The sequence below is a fragment of the Diplotaxodon limnothrissa genome, linkage group LG12 (genome assembly GCF_057381915.1).
Source record: "Diplotaxodon limnothrissa isolate DT_005_m linkage group LG12, D_limnothrissa_male_GT1.1, whole genome shotgun sequence".
NCBI classification, from domain to species: domain Eukaryota; kingdom Metazoa; phylum Chordata; class Actinopteri; order Cichliformes; family Cichlidae; genus Diplotaxodon; species Diplotaxodon limnothrissa.
The window spans coordinates 34,084,870-34,112,640 of NC_140607.1; the positions used below are offsets into that span (position 1 = coordinate 34,084,870).

Here is a 27,771-nt window from a genome sequence, read left to right on the forward strand (position 1 = left end):
ATATTGCAGCCATCTAGTCACAAACAAGAAGGCATCCCTTACAGGAGGGATGGAATTGTGTGTTGCAGTCACAAAGAAAGGTAAATGCCATTCTGTGTGACTATTACAACTCTGGAAAATAGATTCAGAGGCACATTGAGGTGATAAGGACCCACACTGTCTGAGGATCCTTCCTGCTGTGTAGGTTGCATTTGTGTTTGTGTGAAGCTCAGTAGAGCCCCTGCAGAGGTCTGAGGATTCACTGTCACCGGTTTGTTAATAACTTATAACAAAGCCTGCAGGGGCTCTGCCTCAAACCACACACATACACACACATGCACCACCTGACATTGATTGTGGTGTGTGTGTGTGTGTGTGTGTGTGTGTAAGAGGGAGACTGTGGTTGTGAGCTTTCACGTGCGAGGCCTAGTATGTCCTGCCAGCCTCTTGTGTTTAGTGGTTTGCGAGCATGTGTTTGTCATAAAATGAACTGCTGATGTCAAACTGAACAGTTTCCTCCAACAGTTTGTGCAAACTGATTGACTCACACACACACAAACATTTCCTCAGTGGGATTTAACAGTGTGAGTCAGTGTCAACTAACAAGAAGCTCAACCCCAGCCTAACGTGTCGATGGTGTAGGCTCCATCTCTCGCTCTCTCACACACACACTCACACACAAAGATTGCCTCCTTTTAAGTGTAGGAATATTTCTTATTCTCACAGGACTCCATTTTTCCATCTCTTGTTCACAACAGGAAGGAGCTTCTCTCTAATAATGATGTGATGTAATTACCCTGGAATGTACTGCGTGTACAGCACTTCAGAAACTAGTTTGTCCACGAAACAAATGCATAACAGAGATTTCTCAAAAATAAAATGATCAAACCTCTTGTACAACATCAAAACATAACAGGAAAATTTATACTTGAAATAAAACACCATCTAAAAATGTTCAGATGATGCCTGCACATCTCCTAAAGCTGAGTGAACCCTGTGAACACAACAGAAGTTGGACTCGGGCTGCGATACTGACTGTTTTGTGAGAATCACTAAGCATCTTTATAGACGCATAAATCACTCGGGTCATAAACAAATAGGCTGTCTGCTGACAGCAAGGATCACTGCCAGGAAAACACACACATATGCAAAGTAATCATGTGGACCCTATAAAAGGAGTGGAACAAGTGCAGCGAATTATCATATCTGAGGTTTTTTATTCTCACGAGTCAACCACACACTGGATGTTGATGTAAACATAAGAGTAAAAAAAATTACGTCTGCATATAAACATACAGTTCAAAGTATGTGCAGTGAGTCAATCTATGAAAACAAGCAGAGATTTATTGAAAGTATTTCTCCCCTTATCTAAAGACGTCCCAAACCGTCTTTGGACTCTGCATTTTGAAGTCAGAAAAGACCATATTTGGATAAGAAGATGGTTATCAGCTAAGGCGAGTGGGCTTGGTCAATGAGTCGTATGAACTGCTGAAGAACAATAATAAAATAGTAGAATTTTACACACAAAAGCAAACTTCATGGACGACCTATTTCAATATGGCAGTCAATGGGACCTCGCATTTAGGGCTCGCTTCAAGTGGCCATTAAGGGAACTGCAGTTTCTGGTACTGACTTTATTTTACAGCCTTGTGACTGAAACAAGCTAAAGGGGGGGGGGGTTAAAAAACAAAACAAATGCAGAATCGTATTAACGTCTTTCTCAAGTTGCAAAGACATGTCAGATTGTAAAAGGGAAAACGACTGTCTCTCACTTGCTTTATAATCTCAGTAAAACATTCTCATGAGTTTGAAGTCTCAAATGTTAGTTGCAAGTCTTATTTAGTATAGCACAATGTTCATTTTCTAAACTTTGGTCCCATTTAGAGCAAAGTAGACAATAAAGCACAGCATGCTTTAGGCCAGACCTACGCTGAGACTGGTGAGTCATGACCACATGAGCACGTAATATCCTTGGTTTCTCAATCAGACCAACTTCTCGCTTGCTGCATCTGGTTTTAGAAAACCATTATGGCAGCTCAAGACTTCAAAATGAGACTACACAGATCGGTGGGCGATCTCCTATGTCCCGCTTTTATATAGTGTGTATGGGATCAACTATAGAATCTGGTGTTATGTACTCTGTATTGCTTAATGAGGGCTCGAGCCAGGAAAGTCCGATGTGTCACAATGTGTTGCAGTTTTATTTGGGCAATAAATAAATTAAAGCGGAACCCCGGCGAGTGCAAGCCATTTTTTTTCTTTTGCTTGCACCTGCCCATGTTTTAGTGTGGATGTTGTAGGTTAAGTAATCTCAGCTCTTTCCAAATCCATATCCCTGGATTTTCTTTTTTTTTGGTAACTTGAGGCAACCCATCAAACTTCACAAATCTCTGTTTTGTGTTTGCACACATCAGAAAAGTACTGTACTGTGTACTGTGGGTTCAGCATTACTGCTTGGTCCCTAGTTAGAGGCTTCTGTGGTATCTTTCTATGCAGAAACCAGAGGTGGAAAATTGTAAGCCCCGCATGCTTACAGTAAATGCCACCGACTTATTCCACATGTGGGGTCCACAAAAGCTACAGTATCCGGCCTCCCACCGGGAAAATCTCACAGAGGAGAATGGAGGGGAGAAAGCTGAAATAGATCTCCGGATTAGTGAACCCTGCTAATGACTGTTTGGGAACAATGACATAAACGATCTCTGGGAAATATGTGTGTGTGAAAGAGTGACATTAAGACAATGAAGCGTAGTTTTCCCACCCTTTGGGATTTGAGTGCACGTCTATATGTACACAGAGTGAGTGCAGCAGATGTGCAAAATCAGGGCAAGTTACTTTTTTGTGCGCTACAGTATGGACGTGTAGAAGGAGGTGGTTTTCAAGATGAAAATGGTTGTGTCTATGTCAGTTTTGGGATTGGTGTATTGAAGCAATCTGACAGCAGCGAGTTTGTGATGTAATCAGTTCCTCCAGGCATATAATGCATGTCGTCTAGGACCCCAATGCAGCCCTACTACCGGCACCGCTTGTCTGTCCGAGGTCACTGCACTGTGAAATCTTCTTTTCACCCTTTTAATCAATCAAACCTGATTATTAGGTCACTATTTATAATTACTACTGAATTACAGACGGCAATATGGCAACACATTCCCACTGTGGATAAAAGTACAGAGTCATCTAAACATTAGACCTACAGGAAATCCAGAAATGAAGCATGTGGGCTAATGTTAACACCAGAGGAGGTTTGAGACTCTGCAGTGTAAATGATGAATCCTCAACATTTGGCAACCCTGCTCTGTCCCTAAATGCTTCCACTTTGGAACCACACCAGTTGAAGTCAACAATAAATTATTTAGGAGAGTAGGAATTTCACAAGCTCCCTTGTTGCCACAGTGCCATCTTATTACAGTACCAAGCTTGAATTGAAACAAATGTTAATTGAAGCAGACTGAATGGAAAGGTACTTGATTTTACAGATCTATGGCAATGAGACTGAAAACACAAATTGCTATTGCTATTGGTAAGAGGCGTGTGGCCCAGTACTTTTGGGTGCAAATTTCTTTTCATTCCCTATACTACTATACCTTTTGCCACAAGAGTAACAAGTCTTTTCTTGATAAATAGAAGCATGAAACACAGGCTGAAATATTTCATGAAAAATCTGGACGAAAAGCATCGGAAAAATTTGAAGTTTTCAACTGTGCGGTTCATGTTTCATCTCCTGTTACTGCAGGTGTGCCATGAACGTAGCAGCTTATGCCTAGGTAAGCGAATCATATGTCTCTGCTGAGTTTCTTTTTCCCGCCACTGATGTGAAGATGTTGCTTAAATGTTAAACGGTAAAAGCATATTTAAAGCTTTGGGCAAAAATCTTTTCTTCTATGCCTAACTACAGAGATGAACAGCTAGCTTAATTAATCATCATTAATAATTAATTTAATTGTTAATCAAGTAAAGATATACAATATTTTCATTCAACAAATGCTATCTGCTGATAAAACTCTTGTCATATAGAACACCACAGTTTCCTTCAGCAACAGGTACTTCTAAGGTCTTTCTGACACAACAGCTAAACAAAATGCAAAAAAATCCTGGTGCTGTGCTGTCAATGAAGAGTTCAAAGCAAATATCTGACAGCAGAGTGAGCAACTACAGATTTTTGGATTCGGACCAACCATTTTTCCAAATCTAGCCTGAAGCAACAAAGGAGTCAAATACACATGTATTTCCCTGAATCACTGAGTACCTGCAGGATGAGAATGAAGTAGTCGACCGGCTTGCCCCTTTGGTAGATGTAGTGATGGGACGACCGCTTATCGTTCTCATTGAACTTGATCTCCTGGATCACATCGGGGTGACGCAGGATTCGCAGCAGCACCTTGTCTGAAATCTGAGATGGGTTGAACAAGCTCACCTCTGCCGAAAGAGAAAAAGCAGAACAACAGATATTTTACACCATTTATTAGTGAAGACTAAAGGACACTTTTTTTTTTTTTTTAAATGTAAGTACTCTTAAGTATATAGTCTGACCAAAACAGACCAAGGCATTTCTTAAAATAGTAAACATGAAATTAAACAGTGTTGGTTAATTTCATCCACATGTTAGGCCAACCTATAATTTACAGTCCAGCATAAACATAATGAAAACACAGGTTACTCAAGCTGAGTTTAAGGTGCATCATATGTTACGTTGTCAGTAGGTAGGCCACCAACTATTCAATTAAAGGATCCAGATGTACTTAAATGAAAATCAACAATTCTGAAACTGCAGACAAACAAACACAATATGACACTATTGTGTTACCCATGTGTGGCTCTTAACGCCTGGTGACAGCTGTAAGGTTTAAAGATTATTCAGGTAAGGACGAATTGATAATTACATTTTGTTCATGGTCCAACAATCTAATAAGATTTGTTTTTGCGACACATTTTTGTCAAAGGATTGTTTTTAAAATAATGTTAGCGTTTGAATAGTTGAATTAACTACAATTGAAACACTTTTTCAATGAAAAATAAATAAAGTTTTATAAAAATAATACATTGTTTTGATAACTAAACACTTGGTTGAAGTGTTTATTGAGCAAAAACGCTGCAGAGATGTTTAATGCATGGTGTCCTTGTTTGTTTGTTTTTTGGCATTCCTTTTTTTTTTTTTTTTTAAGTAAATGAGAAAGAAGAAGAACTGTTGAAATATATTTGGTTTACATGGATTTCTCAACCGTCAGGCTGTTGCAATCAGAGCTCAGCTGTAAGTGCTTTGTTCCCCACCCAAACTGCAAACAAAGCCATGGTCACTGCACACTGAGAAGTGAGGCATACTGTATATTGCCAATGTTGGAATTCATCATCGGAAAGGCAAACAACCTCCTTTCACTATGGTTTACATAGTTAGTCAGAGTGTTCATCTGTATTGTTGCTGTTGCTGGGATTCAGTGTTTTCAATGATTTCGTAAATCAAAGGTGTAGCTTTTAAATTTTATGTCTACTATTAATGGCTTTTAATATCCTTAAAAAAAACCCCAAAAAGCAAAGTCGTCAAGACTGGTGAAGCTAACAGTTATTAGTCCTTAAACCCACACGGAAGCATTTATGTGATAATGCACGTTCTACTGTCTGAAATGTGTCTGTCGACCATCAGTCATACTGCAGGAATGCAGCAGTGCACAAAGGCATTAGAGACATGTTCTCAAATCTGCTGGGAAAGAATCATTAATGTGAACATAAGTCAGCAGACACTGACGTTATGCCTCCAGACAAAGCAGACGTGAATACCACAGTGTGTGCCAGGGAAGGAAGTGCTATGTCATGCTAGCAGTGGCTAACTGCCAGATGCAGTGGCTAACTCCCCGATGCAGTTAGCCACTGCTTCATATCAGCTAACACACACTTAGCAGATAGATTCCTACGACTTCTCAAGAGATGTGTGTCATTGGTAGCATTACATGCAGCTGGCTAGAGTCTGTCCAGAGTTGATGGCAGGCACAGGCAGACATGTTGATCGGTCTTAAATAGATCCTAAAAGTAAATAAATCACTCATCACTGCATGCATAGACCTGTCTTTCCTGTCAGATGGTCACATGACAGAATCCTTCACTTACCGACATCCCAAAGGTGTTTTTTGTGCATTTCATATGATAAAATAAAATAAAGTTACATTATGATGGTTTTTTTGAAACACATCCATCAAAATGAAGGAAGCCTACCATAAATCTACTGAGTACACGTAACACTGCGATTACTGACAGTGAATGTGTGTCATTTCCTGTTTCCACACTTCCTTTCTCACCTGTAGCCAGGAAACGATGGGCAGCCAGCAGCAGCTGAGGAGAGATCTTCACCTTAGATTCACTCTCATGTTTAAAGGCAGAGAAGTCTCTCTTGTTTTTGTTGGGTGCCACCTTTTTCCTCGTGCGATTATCAGCTAAGAAGAGCAAAAAAAAATCAAAAACAGAAGAAGCAACATTTATTAATGATCAAATCAAATCACTTTTATTGTCACATCACATGTGCAGGTACACTGGTACAGTACATGCGACTGAAATTCTTGTGTGCAAGCTTCACATGCAACAGAGGTGTGTAAAAATACAATAACATAAGAACAGGCAAAGTATAAGAACGGGTAAATCTGAGAATTATATGAATAAATATATGTACAATATAAGAGTGTACGCGCATTACTGAATGTGTATACTAAATATGGATATCTACACGTGTGTGAAATTTACACTTCATTCAGTTAACAGAAACCTGACATTTGTCAGGTATTCATCCCAAAGGTTGAACAGTAATACTTCAAAGATTTAATAGTGTTACTTAAACTGAAAGTTAAGACAAATTTAGTATAAAGTGATAAAGGAAGACAAACAAAAGCAAACTCACTGTAAAGGTCGGATTCATCCAGAATTTCTGATTTGATAATCTCCTCTATGACGTCTTCCAGGGTGACCAACCCCAACACTTCGTAGAAAGGATCTCCTTCCCCCTCGTTGTTCACCTTCTGGACAATGGCCAGGTGGGATTTTCCTAAATCAGAGAATGAGCCTCATTAGTTGGATTATCAGAGGATTACTTTAACCATTCTGTAAGGCATTATAATTAAATCCACAAGAAGAAGGGTTGTAAGAATAGGGATAAAACATCTTCCCTCATTAATCTTCTAAATGTCCTATTGTAACTGATTAAAAACTTATATGAATTTAATTATAGAGTAGCAGGAGAGTAGGAGTAGGAGAGTTGCAACAAAGAGGTGCATGGAGCTCTTTTACCTATGATGCAATGATTTAAAATATTACAGACAGTATTAGTACCACACATGTTTTACTCGAAATTCCTTTCTCACTGTTTATGATCCCATGATGTTTGGTTTCTTCTGTAAACAGAGTAAAAAAAGATGAGGGAGGATAGTTTGATTTGGCACTCGATAAACTGCACCATAAATGATGTCAGCACCGCACTGCTACACAAACAGCAGCAGGGAACGATATCAAATCAGAGATAGGTAATAAAGTGAAAATCTAGTTATGATGTCAACAATGTAGTTATGCCTTAGTAATGCTGACATAATAAATTCAGGTTAACAGCTAAATATTGTTTCAGCTCTATCTAACCTCTAAAAAGAATATGCATGCTCACTGGTTCATTCATGCTCTTTTAAACGATCATGCAATATAAAATATCAATATTTTATTTTATTATTGTATTAATAGTTTTTTTTCAGTCATAGTTATTGAGGGTGAAAAAAAAAAACATATTTGCGACACAACGTCTAGCTTTATCTTGCAACATAAAAGCCCGTCAGAGTCTCGCTATCAAGACAATCATTTCGGAGTATTCCTATCTGATAACAACTTTTTTCTAACATGAACTCCTTGACCCACACCTTTCTCTTGCACCACAAATAGCTTGTTAATGTGTACAGGTCATTGCAGTTAAAGTTAGGTCCGGACTTTGGTCATGAATGTTACTGTACAACATAAGAACACACGTACACAATGAGACATGTGTCCCCTGCTCAACTCCTAAAATGAAGAACCCGTCACAGTGCAGATGGTCACTGGTTGGCAGCAGTGCCAAACAAGCCTTGGGAAGCTCTGAATTATTCACCACCCTGACAGAGAAGCATCAGAGAATAGTAGCAATGGTCCCCAAGTGGGTAAATTCCTTGACTCTACCCAGAAGAACCAAAATTGGCAGGAAAAGTCTCAATGACTGACAAACTCGAGCCTTTATTCAAATAAAGGCATACAAACTCTGATGGCTGACAAAGTTTATTCTTTCCATTGATTGGTCAGTTCAATAAAATGAAGAGGGGGAGAAGCTAATGCTACAAGACAAAAAGCACATAAATAAACCAATAACAGGGGTGGGGGAACTCCAGGCCTCGAGGGCCGGTGTCCTGCAGGTTTAAGATGTTTCCTTGATCCAACACAGCTGATTTAAATGGCTAAATTAGCTCCTCAACATGTCTAGAAGTTCTCCAGAGGCCTGATAATGAACTAATCATTTGACTCAGGTGTGCTGACCTAGCGTGAGATCTAAAACCCGCAGGACACCGGCCTTTGAAGCCTTGATTTGGCCAAGCCTGCAATAAATGTTTTTGAACAGCTAGAGTCCTGACTGTACCCAGCTGTGACGCAACAACCTGAAGAGGGCCCTCAAGACATCCCATAAATACAGATGAAACAATTTTGTTGGGGTGAATTGTCATAAATTTCTCCTTTCTGTTATGCTGGTAAAAAATAGATAAATAAAAGTTTTGATCAGAAGGTTGGTGGTTCGATCCCTGGCTCCTCCAGTCTGCATGTCAAGTATCCTTCGGTGTGGATGTGTGTGAATGTACTTAGAAAACACTATGTATAGAGAAAGTGCTTGTGAGAATGGGTGTGATTGGGTGAATGTGGCATGTTATGTAGAGTGCTTTGAGTACTCCGGAAGAGTAGAAAAGCGCTATATAAGAATCAGTCCATTTACCATTTAACTTACTTTTCCACCCCACATAACTTCAAATCCAATGTGTTTAATAACAACTGGATAGAGATGTGTTATGTCAAAGTTGGACTCAAATCCTTATTTTTCTTGCATATATAACATAGAGATTGACATGCAAATTGCTAGTTTGCAGTACTCCATCTCTCACACAGTCATGCACACACAAGCCATTAAGAGATTAGATCTGAGCTGCTGGCCAACAACTCTGACAATTTAATTCCTAAATAAAAGGCGAGCTATCTTTACGGTCAATTAAATAACATTTAAATAACCATCTGCTACACTATAAATACAACATTTATTCACATTTTTCACATAACTTCAAGCTTTTAAGCTGTGATAAAGGATGAAACACTAGAAGAGGCTCTGAATGCGAGAAACCACACAGGTCCATCAGTGGTCTTTGTTGGGAAGCGTGTGATGAATGGAATTTACAAATGACCAGCGATTAAATGTAGACCAAAGGCACTGGGATTTTCCTCTCCGGGAGCATGTCCTTGCTGTTTGTCCTGCAAAATGGATGCTGCTGGCACACTGACACACACTTCACAGTCTCAGCTTTGACCTTGCCTGGTTTTAACTCACGATTAAAAATAAAGGAGCTTTGAAGAATGTGTCCCACTAGGCCGGCTTTACAGTAAAAGTCATTGATATGAAGACATGGCAAGTAGGGGTGGGTGGATGATGTCTGTCTACTTATTTTGGATGCTCATGAGGAAGCTCAACATTCATTTCAATTCAGTTTTATTTATATAGCGCCAAATCACAACAACAGTCGCCGCAATGCGCTTTATATTGTACAGTAGATTCTACAATAATAGATACAGAGAACAACCCAACAATCATATGACCCCCTATGAGCAAGGACTTTGGCGACAGTGGGAAGGAAAAACTCCCTTTTAACAGGAAGAAACCTCCGGCAGAACCAGGCTCAGGGAGGGGCGGAGACCGGTTGGGGTGAGAGACGGAAGACATTGTTCAATGTCAGCTCACAGAAATTGCAAGCAGTTCTCATCTTGGCAGGATCTCATCTTGAGTCATCATTTATCTATCACAATATTTTATATGTTCCCTTTTGTGGGTTTCCCACGCAAATTCTTCCTGATTACATTTTCTCAACTGTATGGGAAAATGAAAGAAACAAAAAAGTGTTATGACTGAAAGAAAAAGAAGCCATAAAACTTTGAGTTTGAGGTAATATGAGAGCAGCTTAACTAACTTCAAAAGTAGCTATCCTACCTACTTCAGCACTTCAGTTGTATCTTTTCTTTAGTAATTAACATTTTAGCCAACCTCTAATTAAAATAACAAACTCAGTAGTGTTTTATAGTTTTAAGAAACCTCAATAGAAAAGATAAGCTAATCGCTTTATATTTAGCCCTGTATCAATTACTGGACTGTGCTTGAGTCGATCTGCATGATCTACAGTTCAGTATTATCCTTATCCATCCTACAGTGGACCTTGGTTCCCCCCCCCCCTTTTTACATCAACTCTCTTCTGACTGGCTGCCCCTTGAAAACAGAAGATTTGAAGAGGTGATGGGCGGGGCTTCTGTGCTCACTCAGAGCTGCAGAGATCACCATATTATCTATAACTGTTCTCTGTGAAACTATCCCGAAATATGAGTGGAAAAAATGTTGGTAACAGAGTGGTTTGGGTATTTGAGAAGTATACATTCTTTAGCTGATTATTGCTCTTTCCACAGAAGATCACTGCAGCAATGAAAACAGAAGCACTGTAATGGAAAAAGATGCTCCGTGTGTGTGTGTGTGTGTGTGTGTGTGTGTGTGTGTGTGTGTGTGTGTGTGTGTGTGTGACCCCACACTGTATTGGCAAGTCAATATTTCAGAGGAAGTAGGACCCCAGGAGATACACTTAGCCCCAGTTACTTGAGAGTCACTGGAGAGTCTACAGATATTAACAGACACGAAAAACTTTGCACACAAGGAGGTTCATCCGAACACTGGCTGCTTAATGCATTCATTATCTGAGCTGTGTGAGCTGAGGCTACGGTTAAAAAAATAAACACACGTAGCTACTATCCGTACCATCTGTCTGCCCAGCTGATCTTCTTTTGAGATCTGTCACCAAAAAAAAAAAAAAAAAGAGGATAACAGAGCAGCATTCTCACCTCAGGCTCCCACAAAAACACTCAGATCTCACTTATCAAATGGTGAATCAGAAATGGCAGCAGAGTGTTTCTAATAAAAATCCATCCCTCTGTCATTGTTTTACACAGAGACACTGTTACATTGAAGTGATAGTTGACACCTTAGGAGCTCCTTGACTTTGACAACTTAAAAACTTTAGACTTTGACTCCCCCCCCCAAAAAAATGACTTAAATTATTTTATTTAGTAAAAGTGAAAATACAGCCAGAAATTTCTTCCTGTTAAAAGGGAGTTTTTCCTTCCAACTGTTGTCAAGCGATGCTCTTAATCTGATTGTTATAGTCTTTCCTGTATTATTTTAGGGTTATATTGCACCTTACAATATGAACTGCCGTGAAGCAATTGTTGTTGTGATTTGGTACTATACAAATTAAATTAAACTAAATTAAAATTGAATTGAATAAATAATACAACAACCATGGGAAAAACTGAGGTTAACTGAGTTTCTCATAGTCTTGGACATGTGAAAATGGGGTGGCAGAGAACAAACTCTGAATTCAGTGATTTACAAGTGACTAAACAGATTTAGCACTCAGCTATTACAGGTAACAAGGTAATTTCTTATGCAATATCGATAAAAAAGTGTCAGTACCGTTCAAATCTATGCAATATTTATTGGACAACTGTACAAATATATCAGCTACCAGCCCAGGTTGGTTTTTCTGGACGTTTTGTCTTTAACTTTGCTAATTTAGTGATTTACCCTACCCTGAGAAATCACAATGGTTAGCTTATAAAATGCAGTTAAGTAAATGTCTAGCCAGTGTTGTGGAGACCTTGTTTGTGTGGTTCGTGTGCCATCAGACTGTTTAACTCCTCTCTGGAGGGGAGAGGGAGGGGAAACAGGAGGACAAAGGAGGGGGGAACAACTAAGCTGTAGTGCCTCTGCACCTCACTGTGCAATACCTTGTGCAATACTTTTTGTAAATAGTCAACAGTGCAATAGACTCAATACTTGAAATGTGCAATTCACTTGTATTTTTATTTTTTATTCCTATTTATTCTATTTATCCCCTTTGTATATTTTATTTATCTCTGTATTTATATATATATATATATATATATATATATATATATATATATATATATATATATATATATATATATATATATATATGTGTGTGTGTGTGTGTGTGTGTGTGTGTGTGTGTGTGTGTGTGTGTGTGTGTGTATATATATATATATATATATATATATATATATAAATATAACAGTTCTGTAACTGTAACTTTGGTCGTTGCTGTGCTTTTTTTGGAAGTCGAATTTCCCAGAGGAACCCACCCGAGGGATTAATAAAGTTCTATCTTATCTTATCTTATCTTATCTTAAAGTTAAGTGCTGGTAAGTGAATGTCACCCACCAAATGGCCTGTTCAAAGAAAATAATCCAATAGACAAGACAGTGAATTCTTTCTCACAAAGAACAAGTGTGTCTGCAGCTTTTATTTTCAGCTTGTCCAGTGGCTTTGAAAATGCCATTTACTTGCAGCACTAAACGGATGAACCTCGTTATTAAAAAAAAAGAGAAAACAATAAAATAAAAAAAAACGGCTAGAACATAATATGTCCTCAGTCATTTGAATAGGACGACTGCAGGCTACAAAGCAGGAGACTGTTTTGATAAATCTGTACCCTCCAAAAAACCCACCACAGCCAGATGGTGTAAATTCTTTTTGAGCCTGAGAAAAAACATTAATCACAGACATTCTCTAGAACTGCAGATAAAGTAAGCAAAGCATGCGAAAGCACAGGAGGAGAGCTTGCTAAAACAGGAACTGAGAAACAATCTGACCTTTACCATAAGAACTGAGCTCTGCTCAACTATTAACTGCAGCTTCTCCCTTTTTTGTGGAGCACTTCCACAGCATTTAGTACCAAAGCGTTTAATGCAGCTGCTCTATTTTCATACGACATCTGAAAATTAGTTTGCTCTTATCAGTTTGATAGATCACTAATTAAACTGAATGTATCAATGGCGTTCACACACACACACACACACACACACACACACACACACACACACAGTCCCAGCAGGTCAGATGACAGTGTAGTTCGTTTCTCTGCCCTCAAGCTTCTATGTCACCAGCCTGTGAACCAGGCCTGCTTGTTGACATGAAATATTGGTGACAAAAAGATGAGGGGGAGAGCAATGAGAAAGGAATGCCACACTTATTCTACCCACACACAAAACACACCCCACCACATATCAGCAGGACCACAGCCAACAACTTCAAAACATATCCACTGTGAGAGGCTGAAACAAACCCGGACGGCAGCAGACGCATGTACGCACATTCACACATGCATACACTTGCTCGTTATGTGGGACAGGTCAAACTCTTCAAACCCGTTTTTCCAGTTAAAACTGGAACCCCGTGCAGATAGAGCTACTGTGATCTTAGGGAACAGCAGGGCTGGAAAGTAATGGCTGCTGAGCATAGCGGATTCTTTTATAAACAAAACCCTCGACAGAGAGACAGAATCTACTTTATTCACCCTCCTGAGCATTTCTACTTTAAGCAGCAAAATTACAATGAAATGCAGTGAATATTAAGAGTGCTTCGCACAGTAAAACAATTTAATCTGGTAATAAACACAAATGGCTTTTAAGTACTGTAGTGTAGAAGATTATTTAAAAATATGACCAAGTGTTGAGACAAATTACTTATGAAAAATAAAAAATAGAATGACATGTTAACTGCTTTCAGACACGATACATGTATCGCCTCTCATCACTGGGCTCACCGCACTATAATTCTCCTGCTCATTATCTTAATTAATACGTTTTAATAGCTTTACTCCATGTCTTTCCCCACCTCTCTTTCCCAGTTTCCCTGTCCACTCTCCACCATCCTGCCTTGAACGAGAGATCTATTAAGCTCACTTCAAGCTTTTATTCATAGACTCTACTTGAGTAGTTTTTGCATGGCTCACAGTTCAAAATATAACCCCTATTTATCTCAAACATGAACTTGATGGTACCCTCACTTCATTCATTGTCTGAATGAAATCATTCTCCTGCCTCCCACCCTCCCTTTCAGCCAACTTTGTTCCAATTGGCAGAACTGAAGGTGTGTTATGCATTAACCCCTTTCTCCAACATCAAACATCTGTGAACATCTGTCTGAAACCAAAAATTAGAGCAGAATAGGGATTATATGAAGATATGTTGAGCTCATCATTTGAATGTTTGGCTGTGCTTAGCATGAGAATCCACCTCGCACATATAGTATATATTTTGTCCCCCCTGCCTGCTGTCGGCTGGATGCCCTGGATGTTCCTGTTGACTACGGAGGATTCATTCTTAAGTTGTCTAAGCTCAAGTTATGCGAATCCTGATCCATACGAGTTCCCGAACCTCACGAAACAACATGTTTACACCTTGCTTGGCACAAGCCTTTGAAAATAATAATTTTCAGAGTGCAAAGGTGACATTTTAGCATCCAGTCTGAAAGCCCCTTCAGGGACGTGATACGTGGGCGTAATGACAGTGGGCACAAAGTAGGTGTCTGTGACTGAAACAGCTTCTTTTGGTGTTCACAGAGTGATGTAATGGGTGAGAATGTCCAAAACTGATTAGAGATTTGGACAGCATCTTCTCAGCAACCAGCTTGAGCGGGACTAGACCAGGGGCTGGCAACTCCAGGCCTCAAGGACCGGTGTCCTGCGGGTTTTATGTCCAACCCTGGGTCAACACACCTGAATCAAACGATTAGTTCATTACCAGGCCTCTGGAGAACTTCAAGACATGTTGAGGAGCTAATTTAGCCATTTAAACCAGCTGTGTTGGGTCAAGGACACATCTAAAACCTGCAGGACACCGGCCCTCGAGGCCAAACTGCACATGAACTTATAACATGCCAAAAAACTCCCAAATACAAACAAGCCGGTGTAATCCAAAACCTTCACTCTTCTCATCCAAAACATGTCAGGAATGACAATGTTGTGTTTATTTTACATGCTATATCACTTACGGGTAATTTGAACTGACAGACAAAGCAATCATGTGTGGCTATGTTTGAGACACAATACAATTCTGCTGAGTTGCTCTTTCTTCGTGCTGACTGATATCATTTTGGCAGTAAGCCGGGAAGTGTTCATGTGACACACTTACACGCGCACGTGCACAAAACATATACACCAACTTGGAGTCGCACTGTCAGCACCTCAAGCCACAGCCACAGGGACAAGACAGGAAGAGAGAAAGACGGGGATGGCTGATAAGAACAGAGAAACTCTGTTGATTGCATAAGTGCTGATTAGACAAAACAAAGGTTCTCCACAAGTTCCCTGCCACTTCTGTCTCCCGCTGCAAATAGTGACAATTTTAATGCAGTACATTGATAACGCTTATCGTGTTGTAGTAAGTTTGTTATGACTGCTGCTCCCAAGTACAAGAAGGAACTCTCCATGTCAATTTTAAGCCAGCACAGACAAGGATTTGTTCAAAAGTGTTCATGACGTTTTGACCTTATAGATGTGTAAGAACTTGGTCTCTTTCATAATGGGAACACTGCTCTATGAGAGAAATATGCTTAGCATCATAGCCTAAAAATAGAAAATGTAATGTAAGGACGGGTTTTGAATTCATCTTCCACTGAACCCATTTAACAGATCAAATATTTTCACGTCTGGATGGCTAACTGTCTTTTCGATTAAGCAACCTTTTATGGAGAGAGCCATAAAATGGCTGTAGACCCATCATTCACGTGGGTTTAATCCCCCATAAATGATATTCAGTCACTGTAGACACTAAAGTCAGCTGACAAGCGTGTGAGCGAGTCAAATTCGATGCGTCGCTGTGTGTGCTTGTGTGCATTTACGCTCTGTGACTCAGCAGAACACCTGAGGGTCTGTCTCTTAAAAATAGAAAGCCAAATATTTGTTAACAGATGAATACAGGCACAACTACCTGTTAAAAAAAATGACAGGACTGGAGACTGCAGTTGAGCGCCAGCTGGGTAGTTAGTTGGTAGGTAAATATTTTGTCCAAAAACTCTAACATGGCCAAATATACAGACTTCAGAAGCTAAAGATGGTTTTGTAAACCTCAGCATTACAGTGTGAACTTGTTTGGCTTCGACACCAGTAATCCTCCATTACTGCCATGTTAAAAAGACACAAAATCCTGGATAAATAACAATATTTATCTTACCAAAGGAACCCATTTAGCGGGCAACCGCAAGAAACCACCACCTTGCACATACCCATTTGCAAACTGCAATCAGGTCTGTGTGTGTACATGGACAAGTGCCAAGCATGCACACTTACCAAAAAATAAATAAATAAAAAATGGTGAGCTCTGGCTAGCAGAAAAAGAAAAGGTGCTCTTTTTTCTTACAAAAGACAGAACAGTATGTGCAGCCACCAAATAATAACAGGACCTTTACAGATTTATAGGGGAAATTCAAAATACACGGTACAGTTCAAAATAATTCTTTAAGGGGACTTCATTTTTTATTTTCAATGGATTTGGGGCAACTGGTCTGTTCGCTCACTACCTAAAACGAGCCCTGTCAGAGAACCATTAAAAAGGCCTAGAGACCAGTAAATGAAACACTGGTTTCTATGGAAAAAAAAAAAAAGTATTTGCTGAGAAGTTTGCGAGTTGTTACTGGAGGTCGCAGCTGTCGCTAGTGGAAATCAGGTGCAAAGAGGCAAACAGTGCCGCAGCTCATCTCCGTTTAAGGCCACCCCTTCCTTTAGGCCGGCTTTTTTCTGATCACTTGCATGATTCAAAGATAAGATTTGAACAGGAAGATTGTGGTTTGTCTGAGACTGACATTTGCGGCATATCCTTTTCTCTGTGACATCATACAGAGACAGGAGTACGGGAAAAACTAGCTTGAAATCTAAAACAGTGATTAGAGTAATCTGAAGCCTGAGCTTTTGGCTCATTAGGATTGCTGACACAAACACTGACCCGATCATTTGAAACCTTGACCACGTTTAATGTGAGCATCCACCGCTGTGGAAAAAAACAACAACAACAACAAAGAAACATCAGGGAAAGACTAGTACTCTGCAAAAAATACAGCGAGTGGACTGCTAATGGGTTAAAGTCATTTTCTCTGATGAAGCCCCTTTCCAATTGTTTGGGGTAAGTGCATAAAGGACTGTCCGGAGAAGAAAAGGTGAGTGCTGCCATCAGTCCTGTCTCATGCAAATAGTAAAGCATCCCATTTGTAGGGCTGCTTCTAATCAAACAGAGTGGGCTCACTCACAATTTTACCAACGAACACAGCCATGAATACAGAATGCTACCAAAACATCCTCCGACAGCAACTTCTTCAAACCATCCAAGAACAGTTTGGTGAAGAACAATGCCTTTTCCAGCACCGTGCCATAAGGCTAAAGTGATAACCAAGTGGCTTGGGGAACAAAACATTGATATTTCAGGTCCATGGCTAGGAAACTCCACAGACCTTAATCCAATTGAGAACTTGTGGTCAATGCTCAAGAGGCAAGTGGACAAACAAAAACCCAATAATTCTGTCAAACTCCAACCATTGATTATTAAAAAAAAGAATGGGTTGCCATTAGTCAGGATTTGGTCCAGAAGTTGACTGACAGCATGCCATTGCGATTTGAAGAGGTCTTGAAAAAGAAGGAGCAACACTGCAAATATTGACTCTTTGCATAGACGTGATGTAATTGTCAATAAAAGCCTTTAGGACTTATAAAGTGCGTGTAATTAACCATGATACATCACAGAAACAACCAACATAAAGATCTAAAAACACTGAAGCAGCAAACTCATTTTTCAAAACTTTTGGCTGTGACTGTAAAATATGTAGGTGTCTTAAAGGGGAGGCGACCGTGGTTCAGGTGGTTGGGAAGCTCATCTGTAACCGGAAGGTTGCCAGTTCGATCCCCCAGCTCTCTCTGTCCTGGTCGTTGAGTTCTTGGGCAAGACACTTTACCCTACCGCCTACTGGTGTTGGCCAGAGGGGTCGATGGCGCGATATGGCAGCCTCGCTTCTGTCAGTCTGCCCCAGGGCAGCTGTGGCTACAACTGTAGTTTGCCTGGATCAGTGTGTGAATGTGAGAGTGAATGAATCGTGGAATTGTAAAGAGCTTTGGGTGCCTAGAAAAGCGCTATATAAATGCATTCCATTAAAGTGGACTATTCACATATTTATAGACGTGACATTTAGCAATAAAAGAAAAATATGAATATAATGTAAGATTAAAGTTTGTTTTGTTATGTTATAAAAAGAGTGGGAGAAGACAATAATATTTTTACAACACATAAAGCAAAACGAATGCAAGGGCAGTAAGTAGGTCCAACTTCAAAGTGATTCATAAACAGCATTTAATTAAAAACCAATTTTTTTTGTGTGAATGTCTGTACAAGGTTCAGTTATCTGTACAATTCCAGCTTTTAGTTGTAACTAACAGTCATTGCACAACCTGGCAACCGCTTTCTACAAAACTGCACATTTTTCTAGAACCATAACACTATTTGTATTCCAGTAAACCCAATCTCTACCAGGAGTTACAGGAACTCTTCCTCTCTAGAAAGTCAAAACAAAAAAAACAAGGACAGATGGGAAGAGGCAAAAACTAGGAAACTGGAAAGAACTGGAGGCAGTGATGGGGGGGGGGGGGGCACAGAGCGAGAAAGCGGGAGACGAGAGACACGCCCACCATAAAAACAGGAGTGGGGACATAGGTTTGTTCTGACAGCCCTATCATGTTGAGATTGGGTAATCTTTTACTCAACATCATAAAACATTCCTTAGAGGCTCAAATAGAAGCTGTAAATACTAGAGATGGCACGATACCACTTTTTTATGTCCGATACCGATACCGATATCATAAATTTGGATATCTGCCGATACCGATATGAATCCGATATAATGTTTTTTAATCAACAAAACTGTTTTTTTTTTAAATATCTTGCTGCATTTTGTATAAGTTCATACTCAAGTTTAAAACAACAACTACACTAAAGCTATTCTGTTATACCTGTATGCAAAAAAAATGTTTCATAGTTCAGCAATACTGATCAATCTAATAAACTTAAACCTACACCATCCTCCCTATTCTGGTATTTTAAAGAGTACTTAGCATAAATATTAAGCAACCTAACTAATAGGGTTCCAACTCCCAGCAACAACAAAAATAAATAAATAAAAAATAGGGAACCACCCCTCACGCTCCACCTCATGATGCTTAATCGACGTAATCAACCTTAATTTGATGCAGTGTGAAAAAAATGCACAGAAATCAATTATTTTTCAAGAAATATTAAATAGATTCAACATCTTTCTTCAACAAAATTGCAGACTGCACAGATGGTACCTTCCCAAAGGAAAAAGTACTATAGCTTACTAGGGTATATATATATTAGACTTAATAGTTACTATATACAGTAATGGACTTCTATTCATTTTGCATCAAATTAAAACTTTGGGTGTCAGATAATTATTTATTAAAAGCTTGACATTTTAAATGAGAATAAGAAAGAAAAGTATGTCTTTGTGCCCCCTTTTCCCTGTTAATGCCCTATCGGCCCCCCTGGCTAAACTTTGCTAGATCCGCCCCTGCTCAGTTACCAGCTGTCAGCTACGTAGAAAAAGATCCTCGAGTAGAAAGTAATATTAAATACATTCTAACAACAGCTGATCAAGCTTAAACGTGCTTCTGTTGTTCAGCCGCTGGTTTCCTCTTTCTGGTGCAAAGTGGGCCAAAAGCAAACTAGAGACACGGACTCACGACAGAAAAGCTGATCAGCTGATCGTTAAGCAGTTTCATGATTGAAGTAGCAGCAAGAAGAGGCAGTCGCTCCATATATCGTTTGTTAAGCTTAACGCAGGAATGCTTTACAAACATTCAGAGATGGACTTACACACTTGCTTTACTTCTCTCGGGGATAACTTTGTCGGAGATGAAATGCCGGGTTGCTAGCGAAGCTCCAAATGCTATCCAGAGCACCGACAGGTCCCGCATGCCACAGCCGCTCTATCACGTGATGCATACTGCTCCAACGTGCTAACGTTCTGAGGTGAGTTACGGCGTATTGCAAGTTTTGTGAGGTGCTTTCGTGATATTTAATGGATCGGATTACATTTTTTATTTTTCTCCGATATCCGATCCAGTAATTTAGGTCAGTATCGGACCGATACCGATACGTAATATCGGATCGGTCCATCTCTAGTAAATACTGCAGGTTCCCGGGCTCATGTTCACAGCTATTTCAGACTTTCTCTAATCCACACAGCATCAAAAGCATACGTACAGGCTCGATTACATACATGCACTCACTTAAATCCTTTTTAAATGGTGCTGAAGGTTCTACAAGGTCTTTTAACTATACAAGGCCAAGACCTATTTACTTTTCATTAGTGATCATGATTGATTACAACTAATAGTTTCTCTTTGCCATCTTAAGAAGGATTTGTTGAACACCCCGTGATGTGTGTATGTCTTTGATCACAACTGTATATCCATGTCTGTGCAAATGTGCAGGGAGTATCACAAGCACCAGCACGAGTGTATCTGTGCTTGCTTCACAGGCACAGAAGTTAAGAGGCTGATGTGTCAGGGCACGTCAAAGCCAACAGTTAAGTTTAGATTAAACAAAAAAGAAAACAAATATCCTCCTCGCCCCTCTGCGAGGGACCACGAGGGTCAGCGTGGACTCAGCGTGCAGTTCTTAATTTCACGCTGAGCTGTCTGCAAAGCAAACAAACCGCCTGCTAGAAAAGTGAACCTGACATTCATGTTGTTTACTGCATTCATGTGAGAATGTAATGCAGTGTAATAAGAGTCCTTGGCCCTGTTCTTTTTATCGGCAGCACTTTGTTTCTTTTTCATGGCTTTGACCCAAACGCAGTGGTCCCAGGAGCTGCTCGTGCTGTCAGGTGGTTGAAACTATGTGCACATATGGAACATCATCAGTGCCTTTCATATTAAATCCAATGTTTTTATACAGTGGATGTTAGAAACGCATACAGACATCTGTGGCTTTTAACTACATCCTTATTTGCCAATAGTTTTCTTACTTAATTATTTCTTAATTTTTTTAGTTACCCGAGTAATTCACGGATTTTAAAAAAAAAGTAAACAAACAGTGCAAACCCACCATCACAAACTTCTGAAGTTTCGATTTTCTTGTTATGTCCAAATGAGGTGGAGAAAGCTGTCAGCTGTTCTAAAAGTACTCACCTCACAGGGTTTGAATTTCAAGCTAATCTTATGAATTTCTTTTAGAAATCCTTCATTTACACCAAACTCTAACCACTACATGGCCCATAAAATCTCATTTTTAATCTGTTTTGGAAATATACCCACAGCCTAACAGACAAACGGTCATTAAACCAGAGCACACAATAACAGGGTGGGTGGGAGGGGCAGATAAGTGCCCGAACGCCGATAAACTGCAGACAATGTGGACGGCCTTGACAACCACCAACAAAAGCACCAGAGACTCAAGATCATACCCATCGTTAAAAATACTATAGGTTTATACACAAGTCAGAAAACATCAAAGAATTACAAATACAGTAAAGAGAACATAGGACGGACATACAGGTTCCCTTTACTCTGCATTCGTGTGTCCAGCCACACCCATCTTCAAACTCAAACCTTTATCTGGCTTTGAATTATTGTACACACCTGAGACCAGAGGCATTTCACACAAGAACCCTGGACAACATCTGGAAAAACAGGTCTGTGCTTTTGTAGGAGGCTAACTTGAGTTATATTGCACAGTTACACACTACTAGACACTATTGCACTGACAAAAATCTGTCTCCAGACATGCAAACAAAACAAGAAAAAACCCCACAAAGTAATGCTATTGTGGTTACTGGGTGGAGATTTTGCATCACTGAGCTTGTGGTTAGATGGCAACAATCTATATGTCATAAATTACACACAATCAATCTTCCACAGTGCCGTTACTTCACTGGATGGTTATAAAGATCATTTTGCTTAATTCAAGTATCAAAATATAATGATTTTACTAGTAAACTCACTTCATACTTAAAATGACAACTTCGTGCATGATGATATTGCTTGTGGCGATCCTTCATTGTGACAAGATTAGTATTCCTAATAAAGATTTTCTAAAGCATTTGTCACTTAATCCTAATGGCATTTTCAAAAGACAACTCCTCAGGGGCAAAATGCAAGCCAATAAAATACACGAATTACAACATGTGAGAGTCTGTTGACAGAGTGCACGTGGATCTCCAGGAAATTCGCGGTTCACTTGTGTTTGTGTGCTTTCTAAATTTTGCCTGATGTCCAGTGTGCACTAAGCCAATTACACAAGAGCCACAAGCAAGGCCATTTTACCATCACCTTTTCATTAAATTATAGAGGAACGAGTAATAGAAGTATGGCCTTTAACCATGTTCCATAAACTTATATGAGAGGTTTTAATTTACCAGTGAGTGTTCGGACTTATGTCTGTAGTAGTTAATTATCACAGAAGCAACTAGTTTCTTCTATAGGACGGCTGGGCTATGTAAAATAAGTGAGTGCAATCCTTGTCTCCTGAGATACCAGGATCTCCAGATATCCAGAAGCTCAGAGGAGAGCTACCTTTCCTTTGTGTCAAAGGCAGCCTGCTGAGGTGGCTGGAGCATCTAATCAGAATGTCTTATGGGCACCTTCCACTGTGGAGATTTTCCAGGCACACAGCTGACAGGAGACCTCAGTGTAGATCTAGAACTCACTAGAGAGATTATTAATCTCATCCGACCTGCGAGTACCTCAGAAATCTCCCACGGGAAACTGGAAAATGCTACTAGGGAAACAAATGTCTGCTTAACCTGCTGCCATCGCAACGTGGATAAGCGGAAGAAAATGTTGGGATGAGGATGAATATCATGTATAAATAAAAGTTTCCTTTAATGTCTGCTGTTGCCATTTCCAGTATGTCATTAAAATTTGATCTCATCTAATAAGGTCACTTCATAGTCCATCTGAAATGTCACGTCATGTTGACAGAAAAGGCTAGTGGGAATAACACACACACTCATTTCCTGTGTGTGTGTGAGTGTGTAACAGACACTGGTATCTATTCAAAACAGTCTTGACTATGACTTAATAGCCAAACTCTAAAATCAAAATGTAAATTCAGTGGTTTTGATTACGTGGAGCAAAACCCTGTGAAAAATCTGTGTGTGCGCTTCGAAGCTGCAGGATGCCATCGCTGTGGTAACTGATGCCGAGCTGCAGTGAGAGGAACTCGAGTTGCAGGCAGGGAGCCGGGTCACAGGAGAAGCAGGGGGTGCACAGGAAATTAAGCCTGCACATACTATAACCACGTTAAAGCCGTCCACCACAGCCTGAACATAGGCTCCTCAGTCACAGCGTGAAGGCTGACATGGTAAAGGTAATACTCTGAGGTATGTTCAGACTGTGCAGTGTTTTTGCAGTATTTGCAAGAATGTCAACATAGCAAATATTAAATCATCCCTTACTGTTAAAAACAGTTTTAAAGAACGTTTGAGGTTTTTTTTTTTTTTTTATAACTGTCCAGCTTTCATACCAATAGTCATATAAAAACAAACAGATATGTGTTAGCGGAAATAGATAACATCAACTCGCATAACAGCAGCTCTCAGACCACAGATTATCATCTCCTGTAAATAACATTACTTGTGCTGCCTGTCTTGAATTAGCTGAAACCATAACAGAACAGCTAGGTATGCATTTCAGCTGTTTCCGTGAATCCCACTGTGAACCCCCACTCCAACTGACCCAAAGTACAGATTCAGAAATGATATGGTTCTTCGTGACTACAGACAAATTTCACTAGGTTTTATGGAACAAATCGCTCACCACATCAAGGTGGACCGCAGCCCTGAAAGTTTCTCTGCATTTCCCAGAAAAGCAGATGTGAGAACCGAATGTTCAGCTTAGTCAGAGCAGACATTATACGGCCAGCTTCTGATATAAGAACAAAGAGGATGATGGGCATCAAGTGCCCTGCCACCTAGATGCTCTTTCTAGGAGACATTCTAGCATAAACCAAACAGTAGTGAGAATGCACCTAAAGGTTTTGTGTTACGTGTGGGGAAAGAGCAGCTTCAAAGAATGTCTAACCCAGATTTTCTCTACACTGGCTGAAGTTTGTGTGAAAAAAGCCTCTTTCCCAACAACCTACATGCAAATCCTGGCCCCTCCACATTGCATGACTAGGATGTCATCAAGGAGAAATGCAGTGACTAGCACTGAGTCTTACTCACAGCAGGCTAATCTACATAAAAGGCATGACATTTGAAAGTACTTGGTTTAACTTTCTGCTGAGAGTCTTTCAAATTATGTCCTTAATTAAATTACACTGACTATAACGTTTGCTTGGCAGAGCAATACTTATTTGACTTAACATTTTAATGTGGTTAAAAAAAAAAACAATACTCCAGTTAATTTATAAGTGTTTCTAATTGTGTTAAAAAGATGATTAACCTTAAGGTCAGACTGCTGTGTTTCTTTTGTTCCAGCATTCAACTCTGCACAGGTTTAGTCAAGTTCCCCCAAAAATCCGCAACAGTTATTTCAGGGCACTTTTTAGGATTAGGTGAAGATCATAGAAGGTTATAGACGGAAGCCCCAGCAATCCGTCCACCTCACATGAGCAAGCACTTAGCAAGAGCAGGGAGAAAAAATGAAACCTAACAGGAAGGTGGCCATCTGCCAAAACTAGCGGGGGCGAGAGAAAAAGATGCACAAATTTATTGCCCTTGCTAAATCTCATCAGCTTGTCAGCATATAAGACGACTTGTACAGATGTCATAAACAGATGTTTATCTGTTGTGTTACATCAGTTCTGCTCTGGCTCAAATTTTTAATCACAAGATGGCGTGATAAAGAGAAGAGATCAAAGTCTTTGAAATCTATTTTAATGTATGGTTATTTTTTCTGTCACAATAGAGGGAGAAATAAAGAAGAGCAAAAATAATAAGTACCGGTACTGGAATCAACTATGACTCATAGCAGCAACGAGAGGCCCGAACATTTTCTCCACTGTAACCTTCAAACTGAAGACTTTAAACACACAAACTTCTCATATTGTCAAAATTACTTAAAGAAAATCTCTCTGTCAAGATTTCAACACTGTAAGCACCTAGATTTACAGTGTGTGTGTTTTTGTATGCACTGCAGTTTATTACCATAGCCTCCCACCTTGCCAGCCGAGCTCACTTCGATGAGCTGCAGATACATCTTGGCCAAATATCACACAGCACTATGCACCACTACAGCAACTCAAAACTCAATTTCCAACACTTGATTAGAGCTAAATGAATTGTTACAGTGAAAGAGACAACATGCCGACAAAGTCCAATGACAGGATATTAATGATACTACAAGATTTAGACACAGTAAGCCAGTGTGTATGTGTGTGTGTCTGTGTCTTTGACCTTCAGATGAGAAGCCTGAGGAAGGAAAAATATACTGCAGCGGGAGATAGCGTCAGTGTTTGTAAATCGTCCTGAGAGCGAGTGTGAACACGTGAGCCTGTGTGTGTGTGTGTGTGTGTGTGTGTGAGGCAAAAGAGAGAAGTAAAACTGGGAAGTGTTATGGTATCTCAAAACACAAACCTGCCTAGCTTTCAACAGAGAACTTTCTGTCTGTCAAGTGATCAAGAGAACTACAACTACTTCGAGAAATAAACCTACTTATGGAACCTCACAACAACCTTCTGTTAGACAGATATAGCAAATGATTAAGACGACACTTTGATAAACTTGAACGAATACGTTTTTCAAGAAAAAGGGCATCTACCACTGAGAGACCATCTCTAGACAAAATACTTGACCCACATGCAGGAGTTGTGGTGCAGGTAGGATACATCTCAGGAATTAAACTTTCATTTACTCTTAAATTAAGCGATTTGATAAAGGGAAAGGTTTAAATAACCAGTGTCACACTTCTACTGAAAAGAGTTGAAAAAACGACCAGTCATATTTTTGAGAGCAAACTTAACCCCTGACTCTGTGGGTACAGATTCCCCTGACTTAAGCTTGAAGATGCCAAAACACCAGCTTGACTACTGCATTTTTCAGCATGTGGCTTTCAGAGGTCTTATAAGCGAAAACATTGCTGGAGCTCTGATTACTTCATCGTCTCCTCCATGCACCTAAGAAGTGGATGAAGCTGTACCAGAAACATTTGCTGGCACCGTACACTGCTGAACCAAATCACAGGTTTCACTCCTGCGTTATCACACCATATCACCAGCACCAAGATTTCCACAAACCTTTTTTGAACTCCTCCAGCATGGCGTCCAGCTTGGTGTCGTGGAAGACGAAGTGGACCGGATGGTTGTAGAATTTGGTGATGGTCTTCAAGGTGGTGCAGTCGTCTGGGTCCACGAAGGCCAGATCCTTGACGAAGAGGATGTCCACGATGTTGGAGCGCTCGTCTTCGTACACGGGTATCCTGGTGTAGCCGCTCTCCATGATCTCGGACATGGTGTTGAAGTCCAACACGGCGTCGCTGTGGATCATGAAGCAGTTGTTGATTGGCGTCATGACATCCTCCACTGTTTTAGTCCGGAGCTCCAGCGCTCCTTGGATCATGTTCAGCTCCTCTTTCACCAGGTCATTGTAGGGCTCGGTGACTTTTAACATCTCCACTAGCTTCTCTCTGTTGTACACGGTGCCGATCTCCTGGCCCAGCACGCAGTCGAGGAGTTTGCTAATGGGCCAGGACAGAGGGAAAGTCAACAGCATGAACAGCTTGGTGAGGACGATGGTGTTCGCCCCGACTGCTAATCCGTGTCGGGAGCAAAGAGCCTGGGGGACAATCTCGCCAAATATTACGATGCCGACAGTGGAGGCGACGACTGCTCCGACCCCGGACTTGGTGAGGTCGTCCAGGAGGATGGTGAGCGTAGTGTTGACCAGGACATTACCGAGCAGCAGTGAGCACAACAGGTAGTTGCCCTTCCTACGAATGGGCTCGATCTTCCGCGCGTACTTCTTCTCCTTCTCTGTGCCGCAGTTCTGCACGATGCGCAATTCCATCGGATCCAGCGCCATCAGTCCCAGGTTGAGCCCGCTGAACATACCGGACAGCACCAGCAGGAAGCAGATGAGGATAATCTGCAGCCAGATGGGCAGGAGGGACTTCTTCGCTTCCACCACGCGCAGCCTGCCGTCTTCTTCGTCCATCAGGTACCACTTCTGATCCCGGGCGTCCAGGACGCACAAGCCGAACACTTTCACCATCTCATTCTTACGGAGCTGCTTGATGCTGAGGGAGACTGTCCCTGAGGTGTTTTCGTCGTTTACCTTCATGGGTCCCCTAACATCAATATCATTCTGATCTTTGGGACAAGTCCTGTTTAACCATTTATCTGAGAAATCATCATCTTCTTTATTACTGACGAACAGTTTACCGAACCCGATGATATCCGAGCTGTTGGGGAACAAGTGGAGCCCGTAGACCCTTAAGGAGATGTCGCTCCCCTCGGTCACCTGAATATCTCCCCTTTCGGTGGTCTCGGCTGGCTTGTCGCTCTTCTCTAGCCTCATGCCGAGTATCCGCGTGGTTTCCCTCGAGTCTGAAACCGAAGCTTCAACCAGCCTCGTCGCAAAAACGTATGAAAACACGAATAAAGTTAACGTAAATCCCCAGCCACTCGAATCCATCGCCATGTTTGTTTCGC

The 27,771-nt window shown here is 40.5% G+C and overlaps 1 protein-coding gene across 2 annotated transcripts in view; it reads right to left on the minus strand.

The window, feature by feature from the left end:
* cnnm4b (cyclin and CBS domain divalent metal cation transport mediator 4b) overlaps window positions 1-27,771 on the minus strand; it is a 50,290-nt gene extending 22,519 nt beyond the window's left edge. For both annotated transcript variants that reach the window (XM_085367518.1, XM_085367519.1), the window contains exons 1-4: window positions 26,359-27,771; window positions 6,860-7,003; window positions 6,267-6,401; window positions 4,226-4,395 (exon numbers count right to left, since the gene is read on the minus strand). In XM_085367518.1, the coding sequence (XP_085223644.1) occupies window positions 4,226-4,395; window positions 6,267-6,401; window positions 6,860-7,003; window positions 26,359-27,760 (1,851 nt within the window). In that variant the 5' untranslated portion in view covers window positions 27,761-27,771. The remainder of the gene's footprint in view (window positions 1-4,225; window positions 4,396-6,266; window positions 6,402-6,859; window positions 7,004-26,358) is intronic.